Source organism: Saimiri boliviensis, chromosome 1 (genome assembly GCF_048565385.1).
Source record: "Saimiri boliviensis isolate mSaiBol1 chromosome 1, mSaiBol1.pri, whole genome shotgun sequence".
Taxonomy (NCBI): Eukaryota; Metazoa; Chordata; class Mammalia; order Primates; family Cebidae; genus Saimiri; species Saimiri boliviensis.
The window spans coordinates 181,951,606-181,978,949 of record NC_133449.1 but is presented as its reverse complement, the minus strand read 5'-3'; the positions used below and the strand labels follow the sequence as shown (position 1 = coordinate 181,978,949).

Below are 27,344 nucleotides of genomic sequence, written 5' to 3'. Positions count from 1 at the left end.
TAAAATGAATTTTTATATGCCTCTTCAAGTCAAAGATGCTTTTAATGTTGAGTGTGGGGGGTGGAATTTACTTCTTAAAACAAGTGTGTATATGGATGGAACACTTTGAAAAGAGATGTAAGCTTTACAGAGTTAGGGATATTTCTTCTGTCCTAATTATCCCAAGTGGCAGGTTAACAGTATTTGATTTTTTTTTTTCAAGAATGATTTTAGCATGTCACAAATAATCTTAAGTGTGACTTCACACTATATATATAAATTAAATCACTGACATAAATATGACAGCAAAACCCATAAAACTCTTAGAAGAAAACAAGTGGTAAGACTTCATGGCACAGATTTGTTAGTGGATTCTTAGATATGACACCAAAAGCATGGGCAACAAAAGGGACAGATAAAAAATATTCATTGCAGTGTTATTCACAATAGCGAAAAAGATAAAAACAAAGGTATCTCCCAGCAGATGAACGGATGAACAAAAAAGTGTCTCCCAACAGATAAGTGGATGAACAAATGTGTGTGTGTGTGTGTGTGTGTGTGTGTAAAATGAAATATTCAGCCATAAAAAGGAACGAAGTTCTGCTACAACATGGATTAACTTCGAAGACATTATGCTAAGGACACATACTGTGATTTCACTCATACAATATCTAGAATAGGCAGATTCATAGAGACAAGTAAATATTACCAAGGGTTAGAGGGAGAAGGCGATGGTTATTTACTACTTAATAGTTAAAGAATTTATGTTTGGGGTGATGAAAAGTATTTGGAAATAGATAGTAGTGTTAGTTATATAACATTGTAAATGTAATTGATACTATTGAATTGTAGACTTAAAAATAGTTAAAAGGACAATTTTTTGTTATTTCACTTTTGCTATAATAAAATACTAAAACCTGTGTATGCATACAATCTTGGAAATAGAATTTTCTAATGTGTTTAAAAATATTATAAGAGATTGAGTGGACTTTGGGGGATACTTTGGCCCTCTGTAGGTTTCACACCTATAAATTCAACAAACTATGGCTTGAAATTATTTGAAAAAATATTAATACAACAATAAAAACAATAAAAATTTTAAAAATACAGTATAACTATTTACATTGTATTAACTATTATGAGTAATCTAGAGATGACTTAAAGAATAAGGGGGGATATGTTTAGTTTATATGCAAATACTATGCCATTTTATATAAGGGATTTGAGCATTAGCAGATTTTGATATCCTGAAGGGCTGGAGGGAGATCCTGAAACCAATTCCCTATTGGTAAGCATATTGGCTTGCAAATCCTGATGAGGTTGCAAGAAAAATTAATTGATGGAACAGTTGAGGAAGGAAATTAACTAACTGAATGTAAGCAAAAACTTTTGCATGATTGGTAGAACAAATTTAGATTTTAGTATTGATGTGTTGCAGAAGTGCATCTATTTGGACTTTTGTTTGTAGTTTTTAATGGCTGTTAGCAAAATACTTAACTGAGAATGCCACTGTATTATAATTTTTAAAAGATTATATTCTATTTCTCTTAGTAAAAATATGAAAATTTTGGTAGATCATAAAAGTGCAAAAATGTGCATTTCGAATTTTCGAAGTGTTTTATTTTTAAATTGTTGTGTATGTTTAATTATAAGTAATATGATGAACTTAGTAGTGTATGTAATTTATAAGTAAATAACCCATGTATTGAATGTTGAAGAAGTTTTGCTAAGTGTGTCTGTAGCGGCTGTGGAGAACAATTTTATCACTTTAGAAAACATTTTGTTGAAAATAATATATCTATAAAGTTGTATTTACCCTGTGTTTTAGGCTGCTGGTCTTGGTCGTATGAAACCAAACACACTTGTCCTTGGATTTAAGAAAGATTGGTTGCAAGCAGATATGAGGGATGTGGATATGTATATAAACTTATTTCAGTAAGTATCTTTTTAATTCAGTAATTTAGTTCACTGAGAAAATGTTAATTTTAAAAGCTTGCCCTAATTTTTCCTGTTTCTCATGTAGTCTCTTCTGATGGAAATATAAGAACGAAGAGAATCACACAAAACATCTGGGCTTTAAATTTATTTTAATCTATTAACAAATTTTTTATTGATCTTTATTATCTTTTTACATATGTGCATATATATACACATACATATGTATGTGTGTGTATACCTGGATGCACTCTGGCTTCTCATTTAAGTGTGTAAGCTTTTTCCTATTCCTACAGCTATTGCTGAGCAGAGTTCCCGAATGTCGCACCAACACTTCTAAACTATGTCATTTTAATATGCTGAGGGAAGGGTGTTTTATCACTGTTGAGTCTTGTTCCACTTCCAAACAAATTTTGCAGTTAATCATTTGGTTCATTAAGTTATTTACATTTATTTTATTTAAATGTACTTACATGTTTTGTTTTTCTACCACCTTGAAGAGTTAAGTTTGAGCTAACTTCCATTTTGGGGGTTGTCTAGTACAGCAGTCCCCAACTACAGGGACTGGTTTCATAGAACACAATTTTTCCACAGACATGGGTGGTAGGGGGGCTGTGGTTTCAGGATGATTCAAGAGCATCACATTTATTGTGGAGTTTATTTCTATTATTGTATACTCACCATAATATAGACTCAGTGGGAGTCCTGAGCTTGTTTTTCTGCAACTAGACAGTTCGGTGTGGGGGTGATGGGAGACAGTTGACGATCATTAGGCATTGGATTCTCACGAGGAGCATACAACGTAGATTCCTCACACATGCAGTTCATAATAGGGCTTGCACTCCTTGGAGAAACTAATGCCACTGCTGATCTGACAGGGATTGTACCTCAGGTGGTAATGCTTGCCTGCCCATGGCTCACTTTCTGCTGTGTAGTCCTCCCGGTTCCTGACAGGCCCCTACCGCTACTGGTCCATGACCTGGGGGTTGGGGACCCCTGGTCTAGTGCATTCTTTTTTATTCTTTTGCTGCTTTGTCTTTCTGATTGTATTCTGTTTGTGGATTTTTGTGGCTGTATCTGTTTAATGTAATCTACCACATGCTTTTTGAAACTGAGTTATTTAATAAAAGAATAAAACCTTTTTTTTTTTTTGCCAGATTTTCTTCTTAATCTTGAAAAATACTTCTTTTCCTATTATTCTAAGTTTTGCCTAACCTATTTATCTTGTTTATACTGAAGATAAGCATTCCATCTCCACTATGCCCTAGTTGATTTGTGGAGTAGTTTTTTTCTTGTCCTAAGCACTGGTAAAATAGAACCGTCCACTTCTTATAATTATCCTTAAAAACAAACAAACAAACAAAAACTTTTATTTGCAAAGTAGCTTTAAGATTAAAGTTTAAATCCTATTTTCTCTATGAATTTTGATCTGATAACACTTTACTCACTGGGTTTACTTCCTTACTGGAACTCCTGTTGTATCTTTGGCTATAATCACATGTATTTGCCCATCCCACATATGAGGGTTTTATTAGTGACATTTGAAAAGTCGTTGAGGAAGCAGCTGGATCTCATACTCTACTTTTTAAATCATCTCTTTATATGGATAGTAACATATATGATAAACAAGATCTCCCAACTAATTGTTAAATAGTTTTAGTAAAATTAAAACTGCTGATTTGTTGCTTGTTGTCATTACAGTTAAACTTTGGGTTTATTAACTTTTTTGTAAGCAAACCTCATTGTGGCTAATTGTGTATTCTGTATATATAGTGATTAGGGACAGAAAGATTAAATAATGTGGACCATGAGCCATGAAACCCATGAGCTATGGGCTATGCTTTTTCTCTCTCAAGACCCAAGAGCAGTGAGAATGAAGTAATTATCCTAAAAAATACAAAAAGTGACATTTTTACAAATTCTTTCATATGCCTGTCACATTATTAGTTGTAGTTGCTCATAACGGAACATTGGAAGGGGTCTTTCTGACTCTGACCTTGTCATGATTAAAGTGAGTGAGTGTTCTAAAAGTAGAGTATTACCCTAAACATTACTCCTGTACGTCAGATAGCAATTAAAGGATAGGTAAAATACTGCTTTCTGGTTTTAAAAAATAATAGCAGTTTCAAAGCAGTGACACTGCTCATTTTCGTGGCACTTCCACTAATGTTTAACTGATTTTAAATACCTTGTGCAATTGAGGTAAGCTTTATATATTGTGTTTTTATTAACAGTATATTAGATCTGAAGCTGCAAATCAGTTTTTATAGCTTATAACAAAAACATTTATTTGTTTAATCCAAAGTAAACTTACATTCCCTGGCTTTAAAGAAATTGATTTTGATTTAGTCAATGTATTAACCAATTTTAAAAATACTTATGGTTATTTCTTCTCTAGTATTAATTAGATCTTTCAAGATATAGCTGAGAAAGATTAACATGCTATTTAAATTCTTCTCCAGTGACTCATTTAGCTTTAGTTAGCTCATCATAGGTATATGGCCAAATTGTCTCTCCATGATTTAAAAACAACAAAAGACCTTTTATAACCGCATATTATATCCTGAACACATTCTTCCATTTGTCAGTAAGAGTAATAACTTGATTACTTTATTAGATTTTAACCTTTTCATTTCATTTAGCTATATCTTAATACGTTATCGTTTTTATGTCTACAGTGAATACTTATTACTTGTATAATGAATAATAATAATTAAAGATGAAAGTTAAGCCTGCTACCACTTTGGGAGAACAACATGACATTTGGAATTTAAAATTAGTAAATTTGAAAAAAAACTTGGGTTAAAATGAAGATGTATGCTCACAACTGAGATTCTAGGGTTAAGTCTGGTTTTAAAGCTGTCTTAGATTTTAATGTGTTTTTTGTACGTATAGGATGTACCCATGAATATGTTTTTAAAAATGAAAGGGAGAGGTAAATATATATTTGCAGATGTGTATAAAATCTTTGAACTACTGTTCAAACCAGTTTTGTAAAAATTAAACATTTTTGTTAAAATTCCCTCAATCCTTTCAGAAATAATTTCTTCATATCCTGCAACCTGCTGTCATTTGCAGTAGCATCTGGGGGGTGTGTGTGTGTGTGTGTGTTCATGTATTTCTCTTGGTTTTAATGGTATAAGCCCAAATATCAATGTAGTGGCATTCCAAAAGTTGTTTTTCTATTGTTTAACCTAGTAGAATAAAAATACTGCTGCTGCTTTAAATGGCAGCTGTAGGTATAATGTCAATACTGCAAAGATCTAAAAAGTAGTTTTCAAGGGTATTACGGAAGAGAATATTGTGGGATTTGAAACTAACATACATATCTCAAGTGATTTTCAAAGCATGTTTTAAAAATTCAGTCATTTAAAGCTGAAAGTAATTTTAAAGATCAAGTGGTTGGAAGGTATTAGACATGTTTATAAGCATTTTTTAAGTGTTGTTTTAATAAATACTCATGACTACTCTGAAAAAAATCATCTACTATCTTTATAGGGGATAACACAAATATTGTGGTTTTTTTTATAGTGATGCCTTTGACATACAATATGGAGTAGTGGTGATTCGCCTAAAAGAAGGTCTGGATATATCTCATCTTCAAGGACAAGGTAATTTGTTGGAAATAAGTTTTTAATTTAAAAAATACAAACTGCTTTATGAGAAAATTACATTCTCACAAACTTCATTACTTTTAATAATTACTATGTGTCATGGACTTACTGTATGGCATTTTAAGATCATTATTTGGCTCACTAAAGTTTGTGTTTTCTCTTTGTACCAGCCTGGATGGTGATTAGTGATTATTAATGGAGAGACTAAAATTTAATCCAAAGCATAAGCTTAAGCCAAATTTTTTAAAGACGTGAGTAAAATAGTCTGAGGCAAAACTTTAAATGACCACTAAATCATTAGACATTTTCATATTTATAAAAATATGCTTTATATAGAGTCATATTGATGGTAGAAGCTTAAATGTCATAATGTTCTCTATCGTCAGCAGACCTGATAAATGTTTTTTAAAAAAACATTTTTTAATTTAAACATATTTACAGATTCACAAGAAGTTGCAAAAAATGTAGAGAGGTCCTCTGTACCCTTCATCCAGTTTCCAATGGTAACATCTTTCCTTATTCTAAGGTACTATATCCAAGCCAGGAAGTTGACATTGGAACAACCCACAGACGTTTTTCAGATTTCAGCAGTTTTACAAACGATTATGTGTGGTTGTGTAGTTCTGTGGCACTTAAGTGTTCATTTGTGTAATCACCATTGTATCACATTACCCGACTTTAAACTGTACTACAAGGCTACAGTAATCGAAACAGCATAGTACTGGTACCAAAACAGATATGTAGACCAATGGAACAGAACAGAGGCCTCAGAAATAACGACACACACCTACAACCATCTGATATTTGACAGCCCTGACAAAAACAGGCAATGGAGAAAGGATTCCCTGTTTAATAAATGGTGCTGGGGAAACTGGCTAGACATATGCAGAAAGCTGAAACTGGATCCCTTGCTTACACCTTATACAAAAATCAACTCAAGATGGATTAATGATTTAAACATAAGACCTAACACAAAACCATAAAAACCCTAGAAGAAAACCTGGGCAATACCATTCAGGACATAGGCATGGACAAAGACTTCATGACTAATACACCAAAAGCAATGACAACAAAAGCCCAAATTGACAAATGAGATCTAACTTAACTAAAGAGCTCCTTCACAGCAAAGGAAAATATCATCAGAATGAAGAGACAGCCTAAAGAATGGGAGAAAATTTTTGCAGTCTACATATCTGACAAAAGGCCAGAATCTACAAAGAACTTAAACAAATTTATCAGAAAAAACCCATCAAAAAGTGGTTATGAACAGACAGTTCTCAAAAGAAGACATTTATGCAGCCAACAAACATGAAAAAAAAGCCCATTATCACTGGTCATTAGAGAAATGCAAATCAAAGCCACATTGAGATACCATTTTGTGCCAGTTAGAATGGTGATCACTAAAAAGTCAGAAACAACAAATGCTGGAGAGGATGTGTAGAAATAGGAAAGCTTTTACGCTGTTGGTGGGAGTATAATTTATTTCAACCATGGTTCAAGACAGTGTAGAGATTCTTCAAGGGTCTTGAATCAGAAATACCATTTGACCCAGCAATCCCATTACTGGGTATATACCCAAAATTTAAAGTCATTCTCCTGTAAAGACACATGCACATGTATGTTTATTGTGGCACTGTTCACAACAGCAAAGACTTGGAATCAACCCAAATGCCCTTCAATGATAGACTGGATAAAGAAAATGTGGCACATATATACCATGGAATACCATGCAGCCATTAAAAAGGATGAGTTCATGTCCTTTGCAGGGACATGGATGAAACTGGAAAGTATCCTCAGCAAACTAACACAAGAACAAAACCAAACACCACATGTTCTCACTCATAAGTGGGAATTGAACAATGAAAACACATGGACACAGGGAGGGGAAAATCACACACCAGGGCCTGTCAGGTAGTTGGGGTTAGGGGAGGGATAGCATTAGAAGTACCTAATATAGATGATGGGTTGATGGGTGCAGCCAACCACCATGCCACATGTATACCTGTTTAACAAACCTGCATGTTCTGCACTTGTAACCCAGAACTTAAAGTACAATAAAAAAATTTTTTTTCAATGGTGGCCTGTTTCCCAATGGCTCACCAGGCCCCTCTTTGAATGAGATAGAGTCGTCTTAGTGCAAATACTGGAAGTTTTAAACACTCTAGAAAATTAAATATTTTACCTTATCTTCAGTACACATTCTTTGTTCTGGAAGCTCTTTTCTAGAGGAAACAGCCTTTCACACGTTAATATTAGCTGAACTGGCTGAATTAAATTTACTGGATAAAGATTTTGTTGCAAGCAAAAAAAAAAAAAAAAAAAAAAGATACAGTGCTATTCTGTCACTACAGAGGTCTCCCTGTGTGTTTGCCTTTCTACCTCCCACTGTATACTTGTCTCCCATCATTACTATATAATTTTGACATATCAAGAATGGTATGTAAATAATTATAAAATAATATAGTGTGTACCTTTTAAAGCATTTTTGAAAGTGAAGACTAAACCCTAAGTAAAGTATAATTATTACTTTAGTCAACTGTATAAAAACTATGGCAGGGAGCAGTGGTTCATGCCTATAATCCCACACGTTGAAAGGCTGAGGCAAATGGATCACCCATGAAAATTTTTATATCCTCTGAAGATTTTCTGGTAGTTTAAGAAATATCATAAGCTTAAGAAAGTCTACATATCTAACGTATTACCCTTAACAGTTAATTAACCAAATCATCAGAAGGAACTAAGCCTAAAAATATAGAAGAGGAATCTGCTTCTGTATTTAAACTGTTTTAATCTTCCCTCTTTCGGCCCCTTAAAGGACAGTCTGCAGCTTTGAAAGAAACGCTTTGAGGTCTTTATTTGTGTAACCAAAATATGCATTTTCAGCAATCTGGAATAGGTTTGGCAAAATGCTATTTCACTTATTTCTTGTTGTACCAGAATTGAGGTTTAGAGTACCTGTTCACACAAATAGTAGTGTTCCCTTTCATGTATCACAGTTTGGCAAATAAATTATATAGTTCTATCATTTATTGAAGTTTGAATGTGATTGAAACTTTTAAAAAGTATTTTCATGTATTTATAAGCATTATTATATGTTTTTGAATGCCTTATTTTTCATCGTTAAGTTTTAAAACAGGAATTTGACTTGGCATAGGAATTAAGTGCATAGGCATTGGAGTCAGGCAAATCTACTTTAAAAAAATCTCAGCCTTTACTGGTAGGTGTTTGGTAGCCTGGGCAAATTTGGTGACTCCAAGCCTCAGTTTCCTTATCTGTTAAAATGTATTTACCGTACAGGTTGGTTGGTAAGATTAAAAAGGAGATTAAGGCCTGTGAGCTCTTAGCAAAGTACTGGCATGTAGTTTCTTTTGCTTCTCTTCATTTACACAAATAAGTGATGAGGCTTTGTGTAAATGAACAAAAATAAATTGGACAGACTATCAATTTCATATTATATTTGTCTTTGTGATACATTTTTGTATGACGGAAGCCAAATATTTACTAACTCTGACAAAAAGAGAAAATGAAGAAACTACTTTAAAATGAAGAAATGGTACTTTCACCATTAATTTAGGAAGACTATTTCCTGGTCTTGGTTTTATAGTAGTGGATAGAATTTTTCAGTGTTGTCTGTCATCTTATATATCTATGAACATTTGTTACATTTTACATTTTTTATGTATGTAATTGACATTCAGAGCAGAATAGATTCACATACTATGTATTACTGTCTGCCAGATTCTACTGTTCTATGAATTGTACTCATTACTAATTCTCCAGCTCTTAACTCAAATACAGGTCGTGTGTGTCTTTATCGAAAATGCTTGGAACCTGAAGTGTTTCAGAATCTGGAAGGGGGAGGTTGATTTTGGAATATTTGCATTACACAGTACTTTCCAGTTGAGTATTTCTAATCCAGAAATCCAAAATCTGAAATGCTCCAATGAGCATTTCCTTTGAGAATCATGTGAAGCATGTAAAAATTTCAGATTTTCAAGTCAGGGATATTCAAACTGTAACTCAGTTGTGGTTTATGTATTTAAGTGAATGGTCATTTCAAACAGGTTATCATAGTTTTTTTAAATAGGTCATTTATAATAAACTTACATTTTCATAATAGTTTATTAAACCATAATGCCTTATTCAACAGTTAAAATATGACGTAGATACTATTTTAAATACTTTTATGTCCACAGAAGAATTACTGTCATCACAAGAGAAATCTCCTGGCACCAAGGATGTGGTAGTAAGTGTGGAGTATAGTAAAAAATCCGATTTAGATACTTCCAAACCACTCAGTGAAAAACCTGTTACACACAAAGGTAATTTTCATTCAAACAATAAGTCTTAGTAATGTTTTAATTTGGGAGACATTTTTAATTGTAATATATGTCTTAGAAAAAATAACCTCTTCTCAAACTGGTCATTTCTAGTTGGTCAGGTAAAATTTATGGCTTTCAAAAATGGCTACAGAATGACTAGCTGTTTTAAGGTACTAGAGTAGATCATCAAACAGAAACCATGCCAATTATTTACTAATATAGCCTCTGTGTTTGTATTTATACTTGCTTTAAAGAAAACATTTTAATTTAAAGCATAGGTTAAATTCGAATTTGGAAACAACATGGTAATTTTAAAGTAACAGACTCATGAGATTTTCACATAATTCCATCTACAAATATGTGTGTCATGTTTGAGAAGGAAAGAGGGATGACTTCCAAATCTTACTCTCCCACCCTCACTCTCCTACCTCTATTCAGTCTAGTATCTCCATCTGTCCTATTCCCAGCTGACACGCAACAAGAAAAAAGTCTATGCTGTAAATCATCAAACCATAACATAGTTTTGATTCCTGCAAAATATTTCCCATTATTTATCTGAAATTGTAACCTTGGACCAATCATGTCTCTGTGTAGTTTATCTCTTCTGTATTACTTAGAAGCAGTAATGTTGCTTTTTATTTTCTTTCCTCCTTACTTACCCTATTGGCTTAGGGTCTTAGTAGTTAAAGTTATAGTTAACACCCATTTTCCTTTTCAGTTCTTTGTTGGCTTGATTATAATTTATTTTGTTTTTCCTCAAAATTCTATAAACTGATTCTGATAACTGTTCTTATGCTGTAGCATTTATTTTAGTTTGCAGTATACATTCTTTCATTTCCTCTTTTTTTTTTTTCTCTTTTGTTTCAAACATTCTTTTTCTACAGAATCTGTTAGGAATTAATAGGTAAAGTTTTGATGGGAGGGTGAGAAGTAATATACATCAAGCATCTACTCCATGCACCCACATTATAGTGGTTGTTACCCATACATTAGCTAATAATTTGTTATGATCTTATGAAATTACTATTTTTATAGAACAGTAAACTGGGTCAGTATGTTTTTACTTACCTTTTTATTATAAAAATCTAAATGCCTTTAACTTCCTTTGTAATTTTTAAATGTCAAGATTCCCTTGACATTTCTGAGCTCTTTTAAGCGAATGCAGAATATCAGTAGTTATATTTATAGTTTTATCAGACAAATTTCATTAAGTATCTCTTTATAAGAACAATATTGAATGCCATAAAATTAAATATAATTGCTTCTTTTTCCATTACAAGTTTAAGAAACTAGCATTTGCTAGGCTGGGCGCAGTGGCTCACGCCTATAATCCCAGTACTTTGGGAGGCTGAGGCAGGCGGATCACCTGAGGTCGGCAGTTCAAGAAATTAGCATTTGCTTTATTTTGTGTTTATTTTCTATGTAATTAGTTATTCTCAAAGTTAGCAGCATAGATACTATAGAAAAGTTTATACATTTTAAAACGTCTTCAGAATTAGAGACATTAGGATGTAGTTATTATAAGTCCATAGTATTTAGTTGTGTCTCTTTGGTTATCGAATTATACAACATTCAAGGAGTCAAAACGAACACCTTCTAAATACTTTCTGCTAGGCACAGAGCTCAGTGCATTAATACTTGCATTAGTATAACAAGCTTAAGAAGTAGGTACTAATACTCTTTCTACAAAAGAGAAAAGCAAGTTCAGTAACTAAAGCTCACACAGCTAGTAAAACGCATAGAGGTAAGATTGCAGTCTTGCAGTCTAACTCCAGAACCCACTGCAGTATAGTCTTTCTTATCCCAAGTCCAGAGTTTTATATGTCGTAAACAAATATAATACAAACTTATATTAAGGGAACAAAATAAGATTGAGAAAATTGTTAATGCCAGAAAAATATTTGTAGATATCTTTAAATATAAATGGATTAGTATATGCACACATACATACATACATATATAGATTTATATATTTGAGAAAAATCACTCCTGTATAACCTGGCATTTTATCTAAAGCAAAATACTTCTGTCTCTGATCAAATTTCTTAATATTTGAAGGGGTGATTAATTTTTTACAAATAACAAATTTCCATTAAATGTTTCTAAAATTGCTCTTTATTCATTTGCACAGTGATGCAGTGGCATGTTTAAAATTTTTGTATTGGCTGGGCGCGGTGGCTCAAGCCTGTAATCCCAGCACTTTGGGAGGCCGAGGTGGGCAGATCACGAGGTCAAGAGATCAAGACCATCCTGGTCAACATGGTGAAACCCCGTCTCTACTAAAAATACTAAAAATTAGCTGGGCATGGTGGCGTGTGCCTGTAATCCCAGCCACTCAGGAGGCTGAGGCAGGAGAATTGCCTGAACCCAGGAGGAGGAGGTTGCGGTGAGCCAAGATCGCACCATCGCCCTCCAGCCTGGGTAACAAGAGCGAAACTCCGTCTCAAAAAAAAAAAAAAAAAAAAATTGTATTATCTGCAATATCAGTTTTTAATGTCATATTTACACTCTATAAGCCACAGTTCAATGTCTTTTCAACTTATTTCAAATATGAAAGTATAGAAATTTTAAAAATATGCTGAAATTTAAAGAAAAACTTTATAGGAATTAAATTTAGGAGTGTTGGTCATCCTATGGGGAGGGGTCTCAAATATGTTTGCTTTTTAAAAGCTTCAAAATTCTGCAGAAAATATTAATCTTCACTCTTGATTATTCTTCAGTGGGCTGTTACTCCATACTATGTTTATAAATGTGCTCTAGTTACATTTTCATCATTTTATTAATATAAAGGCAATTAACTTATTTTTGTGTTTTTTAAACATAATCTAGATGAGGAAGAGGATGGCAAGACTCCAACTCAACCACTGTTGAAAAAAGGCAGGCATTTTTCATCATTTTATTTTAATCCCTCTTTCATACTGTAAACTCTTTAACTCCAACCTTATTCCTTTTTTTTAACCTTACTTTTTGTTTCCATGGTGAGGTGATGTTACAGTTCTATAAATGCAGATTCGAAAAATTATCATTAGTCTAACTAAAGAGTTAAATCTTCCCAGAAAATGGTATTATATCACAGACAAATTCCTTTAAATCATCATAGCATTTCTGAAATATTCAGACCCAAACAGCCAGTATTCTTTTTTTTTTTTTTAAACTGCATGGTTTAGATGATAAGTAGGGACACTGAAGTAGGTTTTATTTGCAGTGTCACTTGCATCCTTTACCATCAGTTGTACCCAGCCAAGTCCTCAATTTTGATACTAATATATTTTTCATTTCAAAAATTACAATATTTCTCACAGTCGTGCTGCGTTTGGGAGATACACAGTCATGTCAACATACATGAATTTTATGAGAAGGAGATAGAGGTGAGAGTTATGGAGCAGTGTGGTTTGGTAGCCATTTTATTTCATCGTGCAAAATCATTTGTCATGTTTGCATATATCACAGCAGCATGAAAAGTGACATTCTACAGAAGTGATCAGATGTCCTAATATGGATTTCTGCTTTTAAAATTTTGGTGTAGGAGTTTCATGATAGTCATTTGCTTGCTCACGGAATCAGTGCTGTTTTTTGTTTTGTTTTGTTTTAACTCCTGGGAATATAAATGGGAACTCCTTGGTGTATTGTTCTCAGGCCTGCAGCAAATGGGTGCCCTTCCAAGGAGTTCCAACTATCTTTCTGTGGTTCAGAGAAAGATGTGTTTATATGGCTTTAGAATTGGATGTCACATACTGGGGACAAAACATAGGTAAAGATGAGGGAGTCTTTCCTTAGACTAAAGTTTCACTGTGATAATTGTAAGAATATGTTGGTATGTCTTCAATTCCTGTCTTTCATTTATATTACAGATAACAACTTTGTCTTTTAAAAAGTTTTGAGCTTTAAATTATTGAGATACCAGATTACCAAAGAAACAGTTTCACAGAACAGGTATAAACTTGATGTGTCTAGTTAGACTAAAACAGCTTTTCAAAAAAACACAAAATCTAGAGCCCAGTATAATTTTTTTGATTGATGTTTATGATTCTCTTACATTCATTCAGAATGCTTGAATATATTAGTAATTAGGAAGATACTTTTGATTGGTTTAGCTATCGTAAAGAGTTATTTCTCTGTAGCCATTTATAAAATACAGTTTTATTGTAAACAACTGAAAGCTTATGGTAGATGACGTATGCAATTGTCTGTATTATAAACATCTAAATACAAAAATTAGGAAACGATAGGAATTCAGCAAAGGGCTTTTAACATTTACTTTCCTTACGTTTTATTTTTTGCTTAATCCTTTAGAATCCAAAGGCCCTATTGTGCCTTTAAATGTAGCTGACCAAAAGCTTCTTGAAGCTAGTACACAGTTTCAGAAAAAACAAGGGAAGAATACTATTGATGTCTGGTGGCTTTTTGATGATGGAGGTAAGGCTGTTAATTTTTTAAAAATGATTTTAAATATACTGAAATTGTGAGAATAATAAGAAATGGTATACCTTAGTTACCCATAGACCCCATTCAAATTTTGCCAGCATTCCCAAAAGTAAAAGGATTAATTTCAGAATCAGGCACAGCATTTAGTTGTCTGGTCTCTTCAGTATCCTTAACGCAGAGGTTGTTCAGTTGTACTTCCTTGAGCTTCATGACCTTAGCATTTTTTTAAAAATGTTGCCAACCTTTTTGTTGACTGTCACCCAATTTGAAGTGCTATTTAATGTTTTATTTATGTATTTATTTAATTTATTTATTTATTATGAGATGGAGTTTCATTCTTACTGCCCAGGCTGGAGTGCAGTAGTGCAATCTCAGTTCACTGCAACCTCCGCCTTCCAGGTTCGAGCGATTCTCCTGCCTCAGCTTCCCGAGTAGCTAACATTACTGGCATGCGCCACCAAGCCTAGCTAATTTTGTATTTTTAGTAGAAATGATGTTGCTCCATGTTGGTCAGGCAGGTCTTGAACTCCCAACCTCAGCTGAGCTGCCCGCCTCAACCTTCCACAGTGCTGGGATTACAGGTGTGAGCCACTGCGCTTGGCCTAATGTTTTATTATAACTAGTTTTAGGTTATCTATCTTTGGCAGAAATATCACAGAAGTAATGCTGTGCTCTTCTGTCTGTATCTCATTAGATGGCACAGGATATTGATTTGTCCCATCACTGGTGAAATTAACTTTAATTACTGAGTACTATGGTTTTCACCAGGTTTATTCACTGAAAAGTTATCTTCCCACCACCTTTATAATTACAGGTATTGGGGATGGCACAGGGGAGTTACTCTGAGACTATGTAAATACACCATTCTTCTTGCAGCCTTCATCACTATCTTTAGCATCCATTGATGTTTCCCTGAATTTATTGTTGTGGTTGTCAAATGATGATTTTACAATTCCAACACTTCCTCATTTATTAGTTGGCATTTTATTGTAAGAAAGAGCTTTCTCTTTATTTCTATCAGTGTGGACTCAATGATTTCTATTTTATTGATATTCAATGGAATATGTATTAGACTACTCTTTTATTGCTTCAAAGAAATACTTGAGACTGCGTAGATTATAAAGAAAAGAGGTTTAATCAGCGGATGATTCTGCAGGATGCACAAGCTTGGTGCTGACATCATTCAGCTTCTGGATAGGCCTCAGGGAACTTTTACTTATGGCAGAAGGCAAAGCAAAAGCAGGCAAATCACATGATGAAAGCAGGAATGAGAGAGACATAGAGAGGAGACAGAGATGCCACATACTTTTAAATGACCCAATCTCATGAGAACTATCACAAAGCACCAAACCTTGAAGGACCCACCCCCAAAGATCCAAACACCTCCCACTAAGCTCCACCTTCAGGATTGGGGATTAATTGCAGTTCATCATGAGATTTGGGTGGGGTCTAATATCCAAAATATGCCAGGATATAATTTGTTACTTTTATTTGGTTTGATGTTCCAGTTGTCCCATATTTCACCAGCGGAATCCTCCTTAGGCTGATTTGTTTCCGTTTATCATGTCCCAGTCATTCTTTGAGTTATTTTCTGACACAAGAAGATGTTCCAGACTTGGTTTTATTGTTTTGCACTTTCCCTTCACAGCCACGAAAGTAACCTTTAATCCAAGGAATGCTGGTTCCTTTTACTGAATAGTAGTGTTTAGAAACAAAGATCAGGGCATTAGATATGCTTGTGGCTACTAGAGTGTCAATGCTCCCAGGCCTTCTCAATGTACGGAGCCAGGCACTCCATGTAAATGTGTGTGTGGAGATATAAATGGAGATCAAAAAACAATTTCAGTTCAGCTTCTCCCTTTTTGTATTTCTAACTCCAATGTTAAACACAACTCCCACTGAAGTCTAACACTTATTTTCTCAATCTCGTTGTACGTGACTAGTCTCCTGACTTTACTAGAACACTATCCCATTTGGCTGTCTTCCTTGAATGAGCTCAGACTCCATTAGGAGTCCCTTCTTGCTCAGGTCTGCTAATGGCTTTTTGACTGAATTATCAAGGAAGGGCAGAAAGAAGAATTTTGTTTATGGAGTTGTAGTAAACATGTTTCTCAAGATTAAATTGAATTAATGTTCTTGATTAAGAAACTAACATTTAGTAAATGATTTATTTTTATAATTCAGGTTTGACCTTATTGATACCTTACCTTCTGACTACCAAGAAAAAATGGAAGGACTGTAAGATCAGAGTATTCATTGGTGGAAAGATAAACAGAATAGACCATGACCGGAGAGCGTAAGTTTATTTCACATTGAAGGGCATTAACCTAGTAGCACTTCATTGCTGCAGTATAAATTTGATGAGATGAAAATTGGACAACCCAGAAAATGTCTAATTATGTTGCTTTGTTTTTTACTGAAGTTAAAAATTTTAGTTAAATATAACCTTGTTCTCTTTAGTGTTCGTGTTTAGTAGATACCTAATTTTACTTAGATGTACTTTTTTTAACATGTTAGCATTTTAGAAGGTTCTTCTTAAATGCTTGTAACATTAAAATGCTAAGCAACATTTTTCTTTTAATCAAGGGAGAAAGTGCACAAACATTACATGTTTATATAAGCGTTACATTATGTTGTAGACTTCCAGACAACAAAATGCAGGATGCTGTTGTCATCCATCATATTTCTTTTGTCTGTACTGTCACAATTCTAGTTTGTTTCAATTATTTCTCTCCTGCTTTCTAAATACCCTCTTTTTATCTTTGACCTATAATGAATATATTGTACAGAGCACATAATGTGCATAATCTTTGAACTAATGTGTATATTGTATACATTATGGGTCAAAGGTAAGACACGGGTACTTAGAAGCATTGAAACCCAGTTTTGTTTTCAGAAAGCAGAGTTTTGACCATATCATTCCTCTACCCAAAATACTTTAACAACTTCTCTGCTACCTGCCGTACAAAATTTAATTGTTATAATGTAGCAGTCAAGGCCCTTGACAATCTATCTTCTCATTCATTTTCTATTCTTCTATTTCCCCCAGTATGCCTTATACTTCAGTACACTTTTCCATTTGCCCTAAATATGCATGTGACTTCAGGCTTTTTACTCTTTTGCCTACTCTCATCTTTCTACTGTAAATAGTTCTTCAATTGCCTCTCCTTTTATCTATTTACTGCATTCTTTAAAATCCAGCTCAGTTCTTCATAGTATCTTCTCTGTTTTTCCCCACTTACCTCCCCACCAATCTAGTTGTGTTTCTTTCTGGAATCACAATATACTTGATGCCTACCACTCATCACATTCCGGCTGGTATTCTTTTCTTAAATTTGAGTTTTCTGGGCCCTGTAATGTTTAACGTGTTTTATAATAGGCACTTAGTAGATAGATCCTGAAATTCAGCGAGGTGTTTATTCATTTCAAATAGTGAATTATGCAAGAAATACTAGTAATAAATTTAATAGTTAAACCTGAGCACATCTGTTTTCTCATGTCTCAGTTTATAAACATTTTTTATTACAAGTAAAATTGCATTTTGCTAATTGCTTTTTGTGTATATGTGAACTTCAACTTTTCTGTTGTTGCCACCAATGTTTCATTGTCAACTATGGCTTCAGAAAGTTATTTACTGAAAAATCAGGCTTGTTGATGCTGCTTTTCTATGTCCTATCCCAGTTTCCTCCCCCTTCATGATGCTATGAACTTAATCTGCCACCAGCTGTATCTTCAGTATGGCCCATAGGTTATATTTGGGCACTGAGATAAGCATTTTTCTTGGATGAACAAATAATCCAGAAAGAAATTATCCAAAAATAAATCTTCTTGGATGAAAGAATAATCCAAAAATAATCCAAAACTAGTCTACTAGTTTTTATTGAAATCTATGTACTTAATCAGTGTAATTTGACTAAAATCAACTTAAGAAACATTAGCTGCCATTTAAATCTCATTATTAATGTCTTTCTTTGTCCATTACTCAGTACAAAGAAGAGTTTCAGAGAAAGTAAAAGAATGTAACAGTAGTCTCTACTCAGTGAATTTAAGTCTACTTTGTAAATGAATGGTGTAAATTAATTCAAATGGACATTGTTATGCACATGATAGACTGACTTTTTCTATAAATCATGCTTTTCAAATATATGGATTCTGAATAAAAATACTTGTATCTTAATTTTATTTATTCTTGTTGTAGGATGGCTACTTTGCTTAGCAAGTTCCGGATAGACTTCTCTGATATTATGGTCCTAGGAGATATCAATACCAAACCAAAGAAAGAAAAGTAAGTTACTCTACAAATTTCTGATCCTTTTATAGATGGCATACTCAGACACAGATTCAACTTAATTTACCCAGAGATTTTTTTTTTCCTGCTATTAATTACATGTGAAGTCAGTATTTTAAAAATCTTGTATTGATAGTTGCCATGCATGTAGCAGATATTAAACAAAATCTAGAGTTTTCAATATTCAGAGAGGATTTAAGTTATAATTTTACATTTTGTAAGGTTGTTATCAGGGTGAGGTTGCTTCTGTTGTAAAACAGTGTATACCAGGTGCTTCATACTAGATTTGATACTGAAAAATATGTTTTTCATGTTCATAGAGGATTAGAATGCCATTCATGTTATTTTACTGGTAAGTATATTTGGATGTAGAAGTTAATTTTGCATTTTCTTAAATTTTTTGTGTCCTTTCCCCTTCAAAATGTTCTATTTTTTTTTTTTACACTACTTTTATTCATTGATAACTGGGAAAACCTTTGGGTGTTTTGAGCAGAGGAGTAACGCAATTTGACTTACTGCTCAAAGGGATCATTTTGGGTACTATGGTAAAATTTATTTAGGTTGAGAGAAAATGGCCATAGTGGGAGAGGTTAGATACGAGGAGATCAGCTTTAGCAGTTAAAAGTGCAATTTTATTACAGGTTGGAGATTTCTAATCCCAAATGTTTGAGACCAACCACAAGTGTTTCAGATTTCAGATTATTTTTATTTTGAAATATTTTCATTATGCATGCTAGTTTAGCATCCCTAATCCAAAATTCAGAAATTCAGAATGCTCCAGTGAGCATTTCCATTGAACATCATTGGTGCTTAGAAGGTTTCAGATTTTGAAGCATTTTGGATTTTAAATTAGGGATGCAGAATCTATATTGTCCATATGGGTTCTAATTTTCAGTTCGAGAGACTAGAAATTGCTGTTTTCAAAATAAATTGCCAAAGTCATTATTATTGTTGGGATATGGAGAGGAGCATAATAAATGAGAGGCACTAACTTTGTAAGTTATAATTTAGTATTTAAGATTCTGCTGTTACATAACTTAAAATTAGATTAGTTGTCAGTATTCTCTCTGCTTTTTAAAGTATTGTAGCTTTTGAGGAAATGATTGAGCCATACAGACTTCATGAAGATGATAAAGAGCAAGATATTGCAGATAAAATGAAAGAAGATGAACCATGGCGAATAACGGATAATGAGCTTGAACTTTATAAGACCAAGGTATTCTCTCTCTTCTTCTTCCTTGTCATTCATCTTTTATAGTATAATTTTTAGTTTTTAAAGATACCTCCAACATAAAAACTAAGAACTTCAATTTGATATGGGAGGGATCAGTTGTATAAATGAACTCTACCTTAAATTAGATTTATATGAGATTAGTGGAAAGCATTTTTAAAAAATAGAGAACAGGTATTTTTATTACACTAAAATTCATTTGAGTTTCTTTTTAATTCCTTGTAGTTTTATGGACCATGCTAAATTCTAATTTCCATAGGGTCTAGGAATGACTTTCCAACTGTTTCATTTCAGACATACCGGCAGATCAGGTTAAATGAATTATTAAAGGAACATTCAAGCACAGCTAATATTATTGTCATGTAAGTAATATCTTTATAAAGATTTTCTTGCTAATTTATGATAATATGCTTTGAATTGATTTCTATTCCAACTACATATCTATGTAACACCCATATTGACTTAGTGTTTATCAGGAGGGAAAAACAAACTTGTAAAAATACACTACGCTTTAAGCATGTGGAGAAAGACAGACAAATCTTTAAGCTTATATGAATCCCAAGTAGTTTTTTTAATCATGATAGGTTATATTGGAACCTTTTGTTTACTCTTCTTCTCAACTTTTCAAAATTCCTTATCTTGGTGAACACTACAGCATAGCCATTAAGCATGTATGGGATAGGAGGATCCTATGTTAAAACTTGTACCCCGGACAGCTTCCTCTTGAAAATAACCCCAAAAAAGTTATTTGGAAGATTAAATTTGAATAGTGATTTCTATCTGTATTCCCATTCTTATGTTTCCCACACACAAATTTTTACATACAGACACATTGTTCTTGAGTTAAATACAGATGCTGAATGTCTACTTTGGCTTTTCCTTTACTAAACGATACTAGATATTCTTTGAACCCACATTTTCTCAGATCTGGAGCCTGTGTCCTTAGATAGGAAAACTCAGGCCTCCCCCCAACACACAAAGAGTCAAATAATGAAAAAAACTACCAAAAGATTGTTAGTTTAACAACAAACATTTAATATATCAGAAACTTGCAAGTTTTGCTGATAATGAAATACCTGTAATGGAAGAGACATTACAACATTGAAATTCAGAGAAAAACTTTATACAGCAACTGGTCACTGCTACTACCATTCATAAATAGAAATTAAAACTGAGGCCAGGCGTGGTGGCTCACACCTGTAATTCCAACACTTTGAGAGGCCGAGGTGGGTGAATCACGAGATCAGGAGTTTAAGACCAGCCTGCCAACATAGTGAGACCCTGTCTCTACTAAAAATACAAAAAAATTGCCTGGCCTGGTGGCAGGCGCCTGTAATTCCAACTACTTGGGAGGCTGAGGCAGGGGAATCGCTTGAACCTGGGAGGCAGAGGTTGCAGTGAGCAGAGATTGTGCCACTGTACTACAGCCTGGGTGACAGTGGGATACTCCATCTCAAAAACATCAAAACTGAGATAAGAGAAGATAAAAATTGCAATATAGCTTCTGTTTTTTAAATTTTGATAGTAAACATACCTTTCACCTAAAAGAATTCTATTCTTATTGAAGAAGGAGAAATCTAGGATTTAGTGTTAGATACCGAATGTACTCTGGTTTATAGAAATATTTACTGTTCTTATGAACAAATTTTTAAGTCTTTTGTTGAAAGATTAGAGTCTTGTATATCCACATGTATGATGGTGGTACCATAATATTATAATACTATATGTTAAGCTGGGCATGGTGGTGTGCACCTGTAGTCTTGGCTACTTGGGAGACTAAGGTGGGAGGATTGCTTGAGCCGTGGAATTTTGAGTCCAGCTTGAGCAATGTATTGAGACCCCATCTCTCTAAAAAAAAAGAAAAAACATATTTTTACTGTACTCTTTCTATATTTAGATATACAAATGCTTACCATCATGTTACACTTGCCTGTGGTATTCAGTACAGTCACATATTATACAGGTTTGTAGCCTAAGAGCAAAAGGCTGTGTCATAGCCTAGATGTGTAGTAGGCTATACAATCTAGGTTTGTGTAAGTACTCCCCTGATGTTTTCACAAGGGCAAAATTGCCTAACAATAAGTTCTAACAAATGTATGTCCATTGCTAAGGAACACGACTGTAGTTGTTATTCTATATGCAGAATTCTCCTTCACTCAGAAATATTCTGTAGTTATAGTAATTTCTAGTTACTGTAATCTATTTTATAAACTTTGCTACATTTTATTCTGTAAATGCATTGCTCACGTTTTTTTTTTTTTCTCTCTCTTTTTGATACCAGGAGTCTCCCAGTTGCACGGAAAGGTGCTGTGTCTAGTGCGCTCTACATGGCATGGTTAGAAGCTCTATCTAAGGACCTACCACCAATCCTCTTAGTTCGTGGGAATCATCAGAGTGTCCTTACCTTCTATTCATAAATGTTCTATACAGTGGACAGCCCTCCAGAATGGTACTTCAGTGCCTAGTGTAGTAACTGAAATCTTCAGTGACACATTAACATCACAATGGCAAATGGTGACTTTTCTTTCACGATTTCATTAATTTGAAAGCACACAGGAAAGTTGCTCCATTGATATGTGTATGGAGACTTCAGTTTTAGTCAAATTTCATATCTCAGTCTTAATGAATGGTGATTCTTCTCTATTGAACTGAAGTTTGTAAGAGTAGAGTTTTCCTTTGCTACTTGAATAGCAATAAAAGCGTGTTACTTTTTGATTGATGAAAGGAGTACAAAAAGCCTTTAGCCTCGAGGTGCCTTTTGAAAATAACCAAATTTCATCCATATATCCTCTTTTATAAATTTATAGAATGTCAAACTTTGCCTTCAACTATTGTTTTTATTTCTAGTCTCTTCCACTTTAAAACAAAATGAACACTGCTTGTCTTCTTTCATTGACCATTTAATGTTGAGTACTGTATGTGTTTTGTTACTTTTGTAAATGTATCTGTTAGATATTAAAGGTGAGAATTAGGGCAGATTAATGATTGGGGAAGGGGAGATGGTAACCAAAAGTAACCCCACGGTAAGGTTTATATGAGTATTTGTAAATATAGAGCTATGAAGAAAAGGCCCCCAAATACCTTTTTAACCCCTCTGATTGGCTGTTGTTATTATTGAAACCTTAGGGAAGATTGAAGATTTATCCCATACTTAATTTCTGTATGCCATGCTGAAAAATCACATCATTCTTTAAAAAAAGTTACTCAAGAGCATTCATATTTATTTGGAGAGAAAACTGTCCTAATTTAGAATTTCCCTCAAATCTGAGGGACTTTTAAGAAATGCTAACAGATTTTTCTGGAGGAAATTTAGACAAAGCAATGTCATTTAATAGAATATTTCAATAAACACTAAGTGGAATTTCAGTATACTGTACTATCCTTTACAAGTCATTAAAATAATGTTTCATCAAATGGTTAAATGGACCACTGGTTTCTTAGAGAAATGTTTTTAGGCTTAATTCATTCAATTGTCAAGTACACTTAGTCTTAATACACTCAGGTTTGAACATATTATTCTGAACATTAAAATTTAATCCATTCTTAATACTTTAAAACTATTGTGTTGAGAAAAACTGCCAGTTTGTGCTTTTGAAATGTCCGTTTTGACATCATAGTCTATTAGTACAATTTCGACAATGCATATGTACTGTTACTAAAAGCTTTATATAAAATTATTAATGTGAAGTTTTTCATTTATTATTCAAGGAAGGATTTCCTGAAAACATTTCAAGGGATTTATGTCTACATATTTGTATATGTGTGTGTGTATATGTATATGCATACACAGATGCACATGTGTATATATAATGAAATTTATGTTGCTGGTATTTTGCATTTAAAAATAATCAAGATTCATTAGGCAAACCTTTTGTTTTAGTAAACATAAGTTCAAAATCAGATTAACAGATACAGGTTTCATAGAACAAAGGTGATCATTTGAAGGGCATTCTGTAATTTCACACAGTTATCATCCAGTTAGAAAATGGAGAATACTTCACCTGAAGTACTGTTAAGTGGGTTAATTGATATATGTTTCAGTGGTAGAGGATATATGCAGGTTTTCATGAATCTTTTTTTTTGAGACAGAATCTCTGTTGCCAGGCTGGAGTGCAATGGTGCGATCTCGGCTCACTTCAACCTCCACCTTCTGGGTTCAAGTGATTCTCCTGTTTCAGCCTTTCAAATAGCTGGGACTACAGGCACATGCCAACACACCCAGCTGATTTTTGTATTTTTAGTAGGGACGGGGTTTCATTATTTTGGCCAGGATGGTCTTGATCTCTTGACCTTGTGATCCACCCATCTCAGCCTCCAAAAGTGCTGGGATTACAGGTGTGAGCCACCATGCCCAGTGGTTTTCATGAATCTTGAATAGACATCTATTAACATTATTATGATTTTCAATGGTATGCAGCATTTTTGTTGCATGAGTATGAGCTAAGTATAGAGCTCTGATAACTTGAATTCAGAATATTAGGAAAATGAAGTAACTGATTTTCTAAAAAAAAATTTTCTACATTATAACTCAGCATTGTTGTAAAACACTGCAGGTTTTGCAATGTTTGGGGGAAAAGACTGTAGGAATATTATATTATTCAGTAAACAATATGTGTGAACTTTTAAAATGGATAATAGGGCATGGACTGAGTGCTGCTATCTTGAAATGTGCACAGGTACACTTACCTTTTTTTTCTTAAGTTTTTCCCATTCAGGAAAACAACATTGTAATCTGTACTACAGGAACCAAATGTCATGCGTCATACATGTGTGTATAAAGTACATAAAATATATCTACATATGCATAATGTGGGGTGGGTAAAACTGTCTGTGAAATAATGTAAGAAGCTTTTCACTTAAAAAAAATACATTACTTTCACTTAACACTAGACACCAGGTCAAAAATTTTCAAGGTTGTTACAGTACTCTGATAAATTTAAACAATTCTTAGAGATGCTAGCTAGTGTTGAAGCTAAAAATAGCTTTATGCTGAATTTTGATTTTTATGCCAAATTTTTTTTAGTTCTAATCATTGGTGATAGCTTGGAAGTAAATAATTATGCCGTGGCATTTGACAGTTCATTAGTCCTATAAGTAAGAAATAAGTTTAGAGAGAATGGTGGTGTTAAGCTGATTATTAACAGTTACTGAAATCAAATATTTATTTGTTACATTATTTCATTTGTATTTTAGGTTTCCTTTTACATTCTTTTTATATGCTTTCTGACATTACATATTTTTTAAGACTATGGAAATAATTTAAAGATTTGAGCTCTGGTGGATGATTATCTGCTAAGTTTGAAAATGTAATATTTTGATAATACTGTACTATAACTGTCACACAAATGCTTTTCTAATGTTTTAACCTTGAGTATTGCAGTTGCTGCTTTGTACAGAGGTTACTGCAATAAAGGAAGTGGATTCATTAAAACTATTTAATGTCCATTCTTATATTTTTATCTGTTTTGTAAGTCTTTGCTAACTTTGTGGTTTTTATCTCATTTAGGTAACTATTACTTCATTTGTGTCTGAATTTTTTAAATAGCTTTTACCTTACTATTCATGCCCTCAAAAAGTTGTTTGAAATCGTTCACTATCCCTAAATCTGGGAATAATCACTGTTCATATTGACAGTATGACCTGAACCATCTAGATGTGGCATATTACGGTTTTTCTTTTTTAAGTGACCTGGCTTTTCTGATTCTGTTTTATCTTTGGGCCAATCTCATTTATGAATGAGGAAACTAGAAGATTGAAAGGGCTTCATAGTCCCTAAATGTAATGTTTCTTTCCTTCCAAAGATTTTTGTCTAAACTCATTTGGAGTTTTAGAAAGCATTTTCACTTTCTCATTTGAACATTACTGTAGATGTGATATACATGCAGGACAATTATTTATTTCTTGAGAAAGCAGCTTGGAGCAGTTTAGGGGGTTTTCCAAGGTCCTGTGGTAAATCAAGGAAGGATGTTGGTCTAGAGCCCAGGTCTTTCATCTCCAGGAATTTCCTCATTATGCATTCACTGGCGGTTGATCCATAAGATAAAATGGCTGGGATAGATTGGTCCATTTCCAAAGTACTTACCCCTGTCTGCCCAGCAAATGTGTGTTCAAGTAATGCAAATTATAGTTAAAAATATAGGTTGGCTACAGGCTGCCTTAAGAGGTTTGAAACAAATTGTAAATATCCATTTTTTGATTTGTTGTCTGTCTTATTCTCAAGTCACTGTTGAGGCCAGTTTACTCACTTATTCAGAAAGCTAAAAGAGAATTTAAAGGCAATTATGTTTGTGACATTTTCTAATTTCAGACCATACAATAGGTTTTACAACAGGAACACCATTCATCTTTTAGCCAGCAGGTTTTTGTTGTTCATTCACCAGGAAAAAAAAGATAAATACATTTGATATGCATCCCTGTTTATGTGCCTATGGGAAGTTTGTAGGGTCAGAGGAAATATATAGTAGTTTAATGTTTAACTTTTGGGGTAAAGATGGTACAAATTCTAGGATATGCTCGATAGAGAGTACTACTTAGTTTATCTAGTTCAGATAATAAATGGAGTGTGTTGGTGGGTTAACCAACTTGACATACTTTTTTTTGGTAGAGTACTCAAATACCTAAGGATCTAAGTCTCATTGTCCTTTAAGGAATCTGGTGGCAATGGTCATGAACCTATTTTACCTATGTGATGGGCATTTAACATAGTCTATTAAATGATAGCATTAAGAACCTCAGCCCATTTTTTTCCCCTTGAATGTACCATTTAATTTTGTCTTAGACAAGGCAAAAGTTTGAAACTATTAGGGAAAATGTAGATGCTTCTTCATTTGTCCCCTCCTGCTGTGCAGCCTTCCTTGTGGCTGCTGTCCTCACAGATCAGGAACTCATTCCCCACAATGAGAGTGTACTATTAACACACATCTTTTGTTCCACTATTCTGGGATATAAATACAAATTACCAGTATATTCTACCCACAGCTACAAATGAAAATAAGCTTACTTTTTTGATCCGCAAAACAGTGTCAGGATCCATGGGTATTGAATACAGAAACCTGAGTAAATACTCGTCAGAATTTTGTTAGAATACTGCCAAAGCTTTTGAGGTAGAGAATTTTGGAGATTTCATCCTGGAAGAGTTAACTCCGTCTGAAGAAAGGAAGCAATTTGTAGAGTGATTTTATATCTAGCTATCATATCTCTAAGATATACCAAAGAAGACAGTTTTAAAAGTAAGTAGGCAGTGTTCATATTTATTTACATAAGGTACACATAAAAGTGTGTAACTACTAGAAGATACTATGTTTGCTCTTTTACATTCTAACTTAAGCTTCAGTTGAACCATTTTTCAAGGAAGTCACAATTAGAAAAGGAGCAATCTGTAGGCGTTTATTTGAATAACCAAAAAGTCACAGGTTATTTTTAAGTTTACAACATTTTTGTTTAAGCCATGAAAACTGTCCTCTGAGTTCCTAAGAAATGTTACTATTTAAGAAATGTAGATGATGACAAGGACAATTTGGGAAGGAGGTGGCTGGTGGCAGTGAGATGGA

At 33.6% G+C, this 27,344-nt stretch overlaps 1 protein-coding gene across 2 annotated transcripts in view; it reads left to right on the top strand.

Annotated features, from left to right (window-relative positions):
- Positions 1-25,228, top strand: part of SLC12A2 (solute carrier family 12 member 2) — a 107,155-nt gene extending 81,927 nt beyond the window's left edge. The window contains exons 18-27 of one of the 2 annotated variants that reach the window (XM_003920920.4): positions 1,808-1,914; positions 5,446-5,525; positions 9,725-9,850; positions 12,680-12,727; positions 14,144-14,266; positions 16,460-16,571; positions 18,474-18,560; positions 19,644-19,779; positions 20,089-20,156; positions 22,076-25,228. In XM_003920920.4, coding sequence (XP_003920969.3) covers positions 1,808-1,914; positions 5,446-5,525; positions 9,725-9,850; positions 12,680-12,727; positions 14,144-14,266; positions 16,460-16,571; positions 18,474-18,560; positions 19,644-19,779; positions 20,089-20,156; positions 22,076-22,211 — 1,023 coding nt within the window. In that variant the 3' untranslated portion in view covers positions 22,212-25,228. The remainder of the gene's footprint in view (positions 1-1,807; positions 1,915-5,445; positions 5,526-9,724; positions 9,851-12,679; positions 12,728-14,143; positions 14,267-16,459; positions 16,572-18,473; positions 18,561-19,643; positions 19,780-20,088; positions 20,157-22,075) is intronic. The other variant, XM_039467851.2, reaches the window with a different exon arrangement.
- The last annotated feature ends 2,116 nt before the right edge of the window (positions 25,229-27,344 follow it).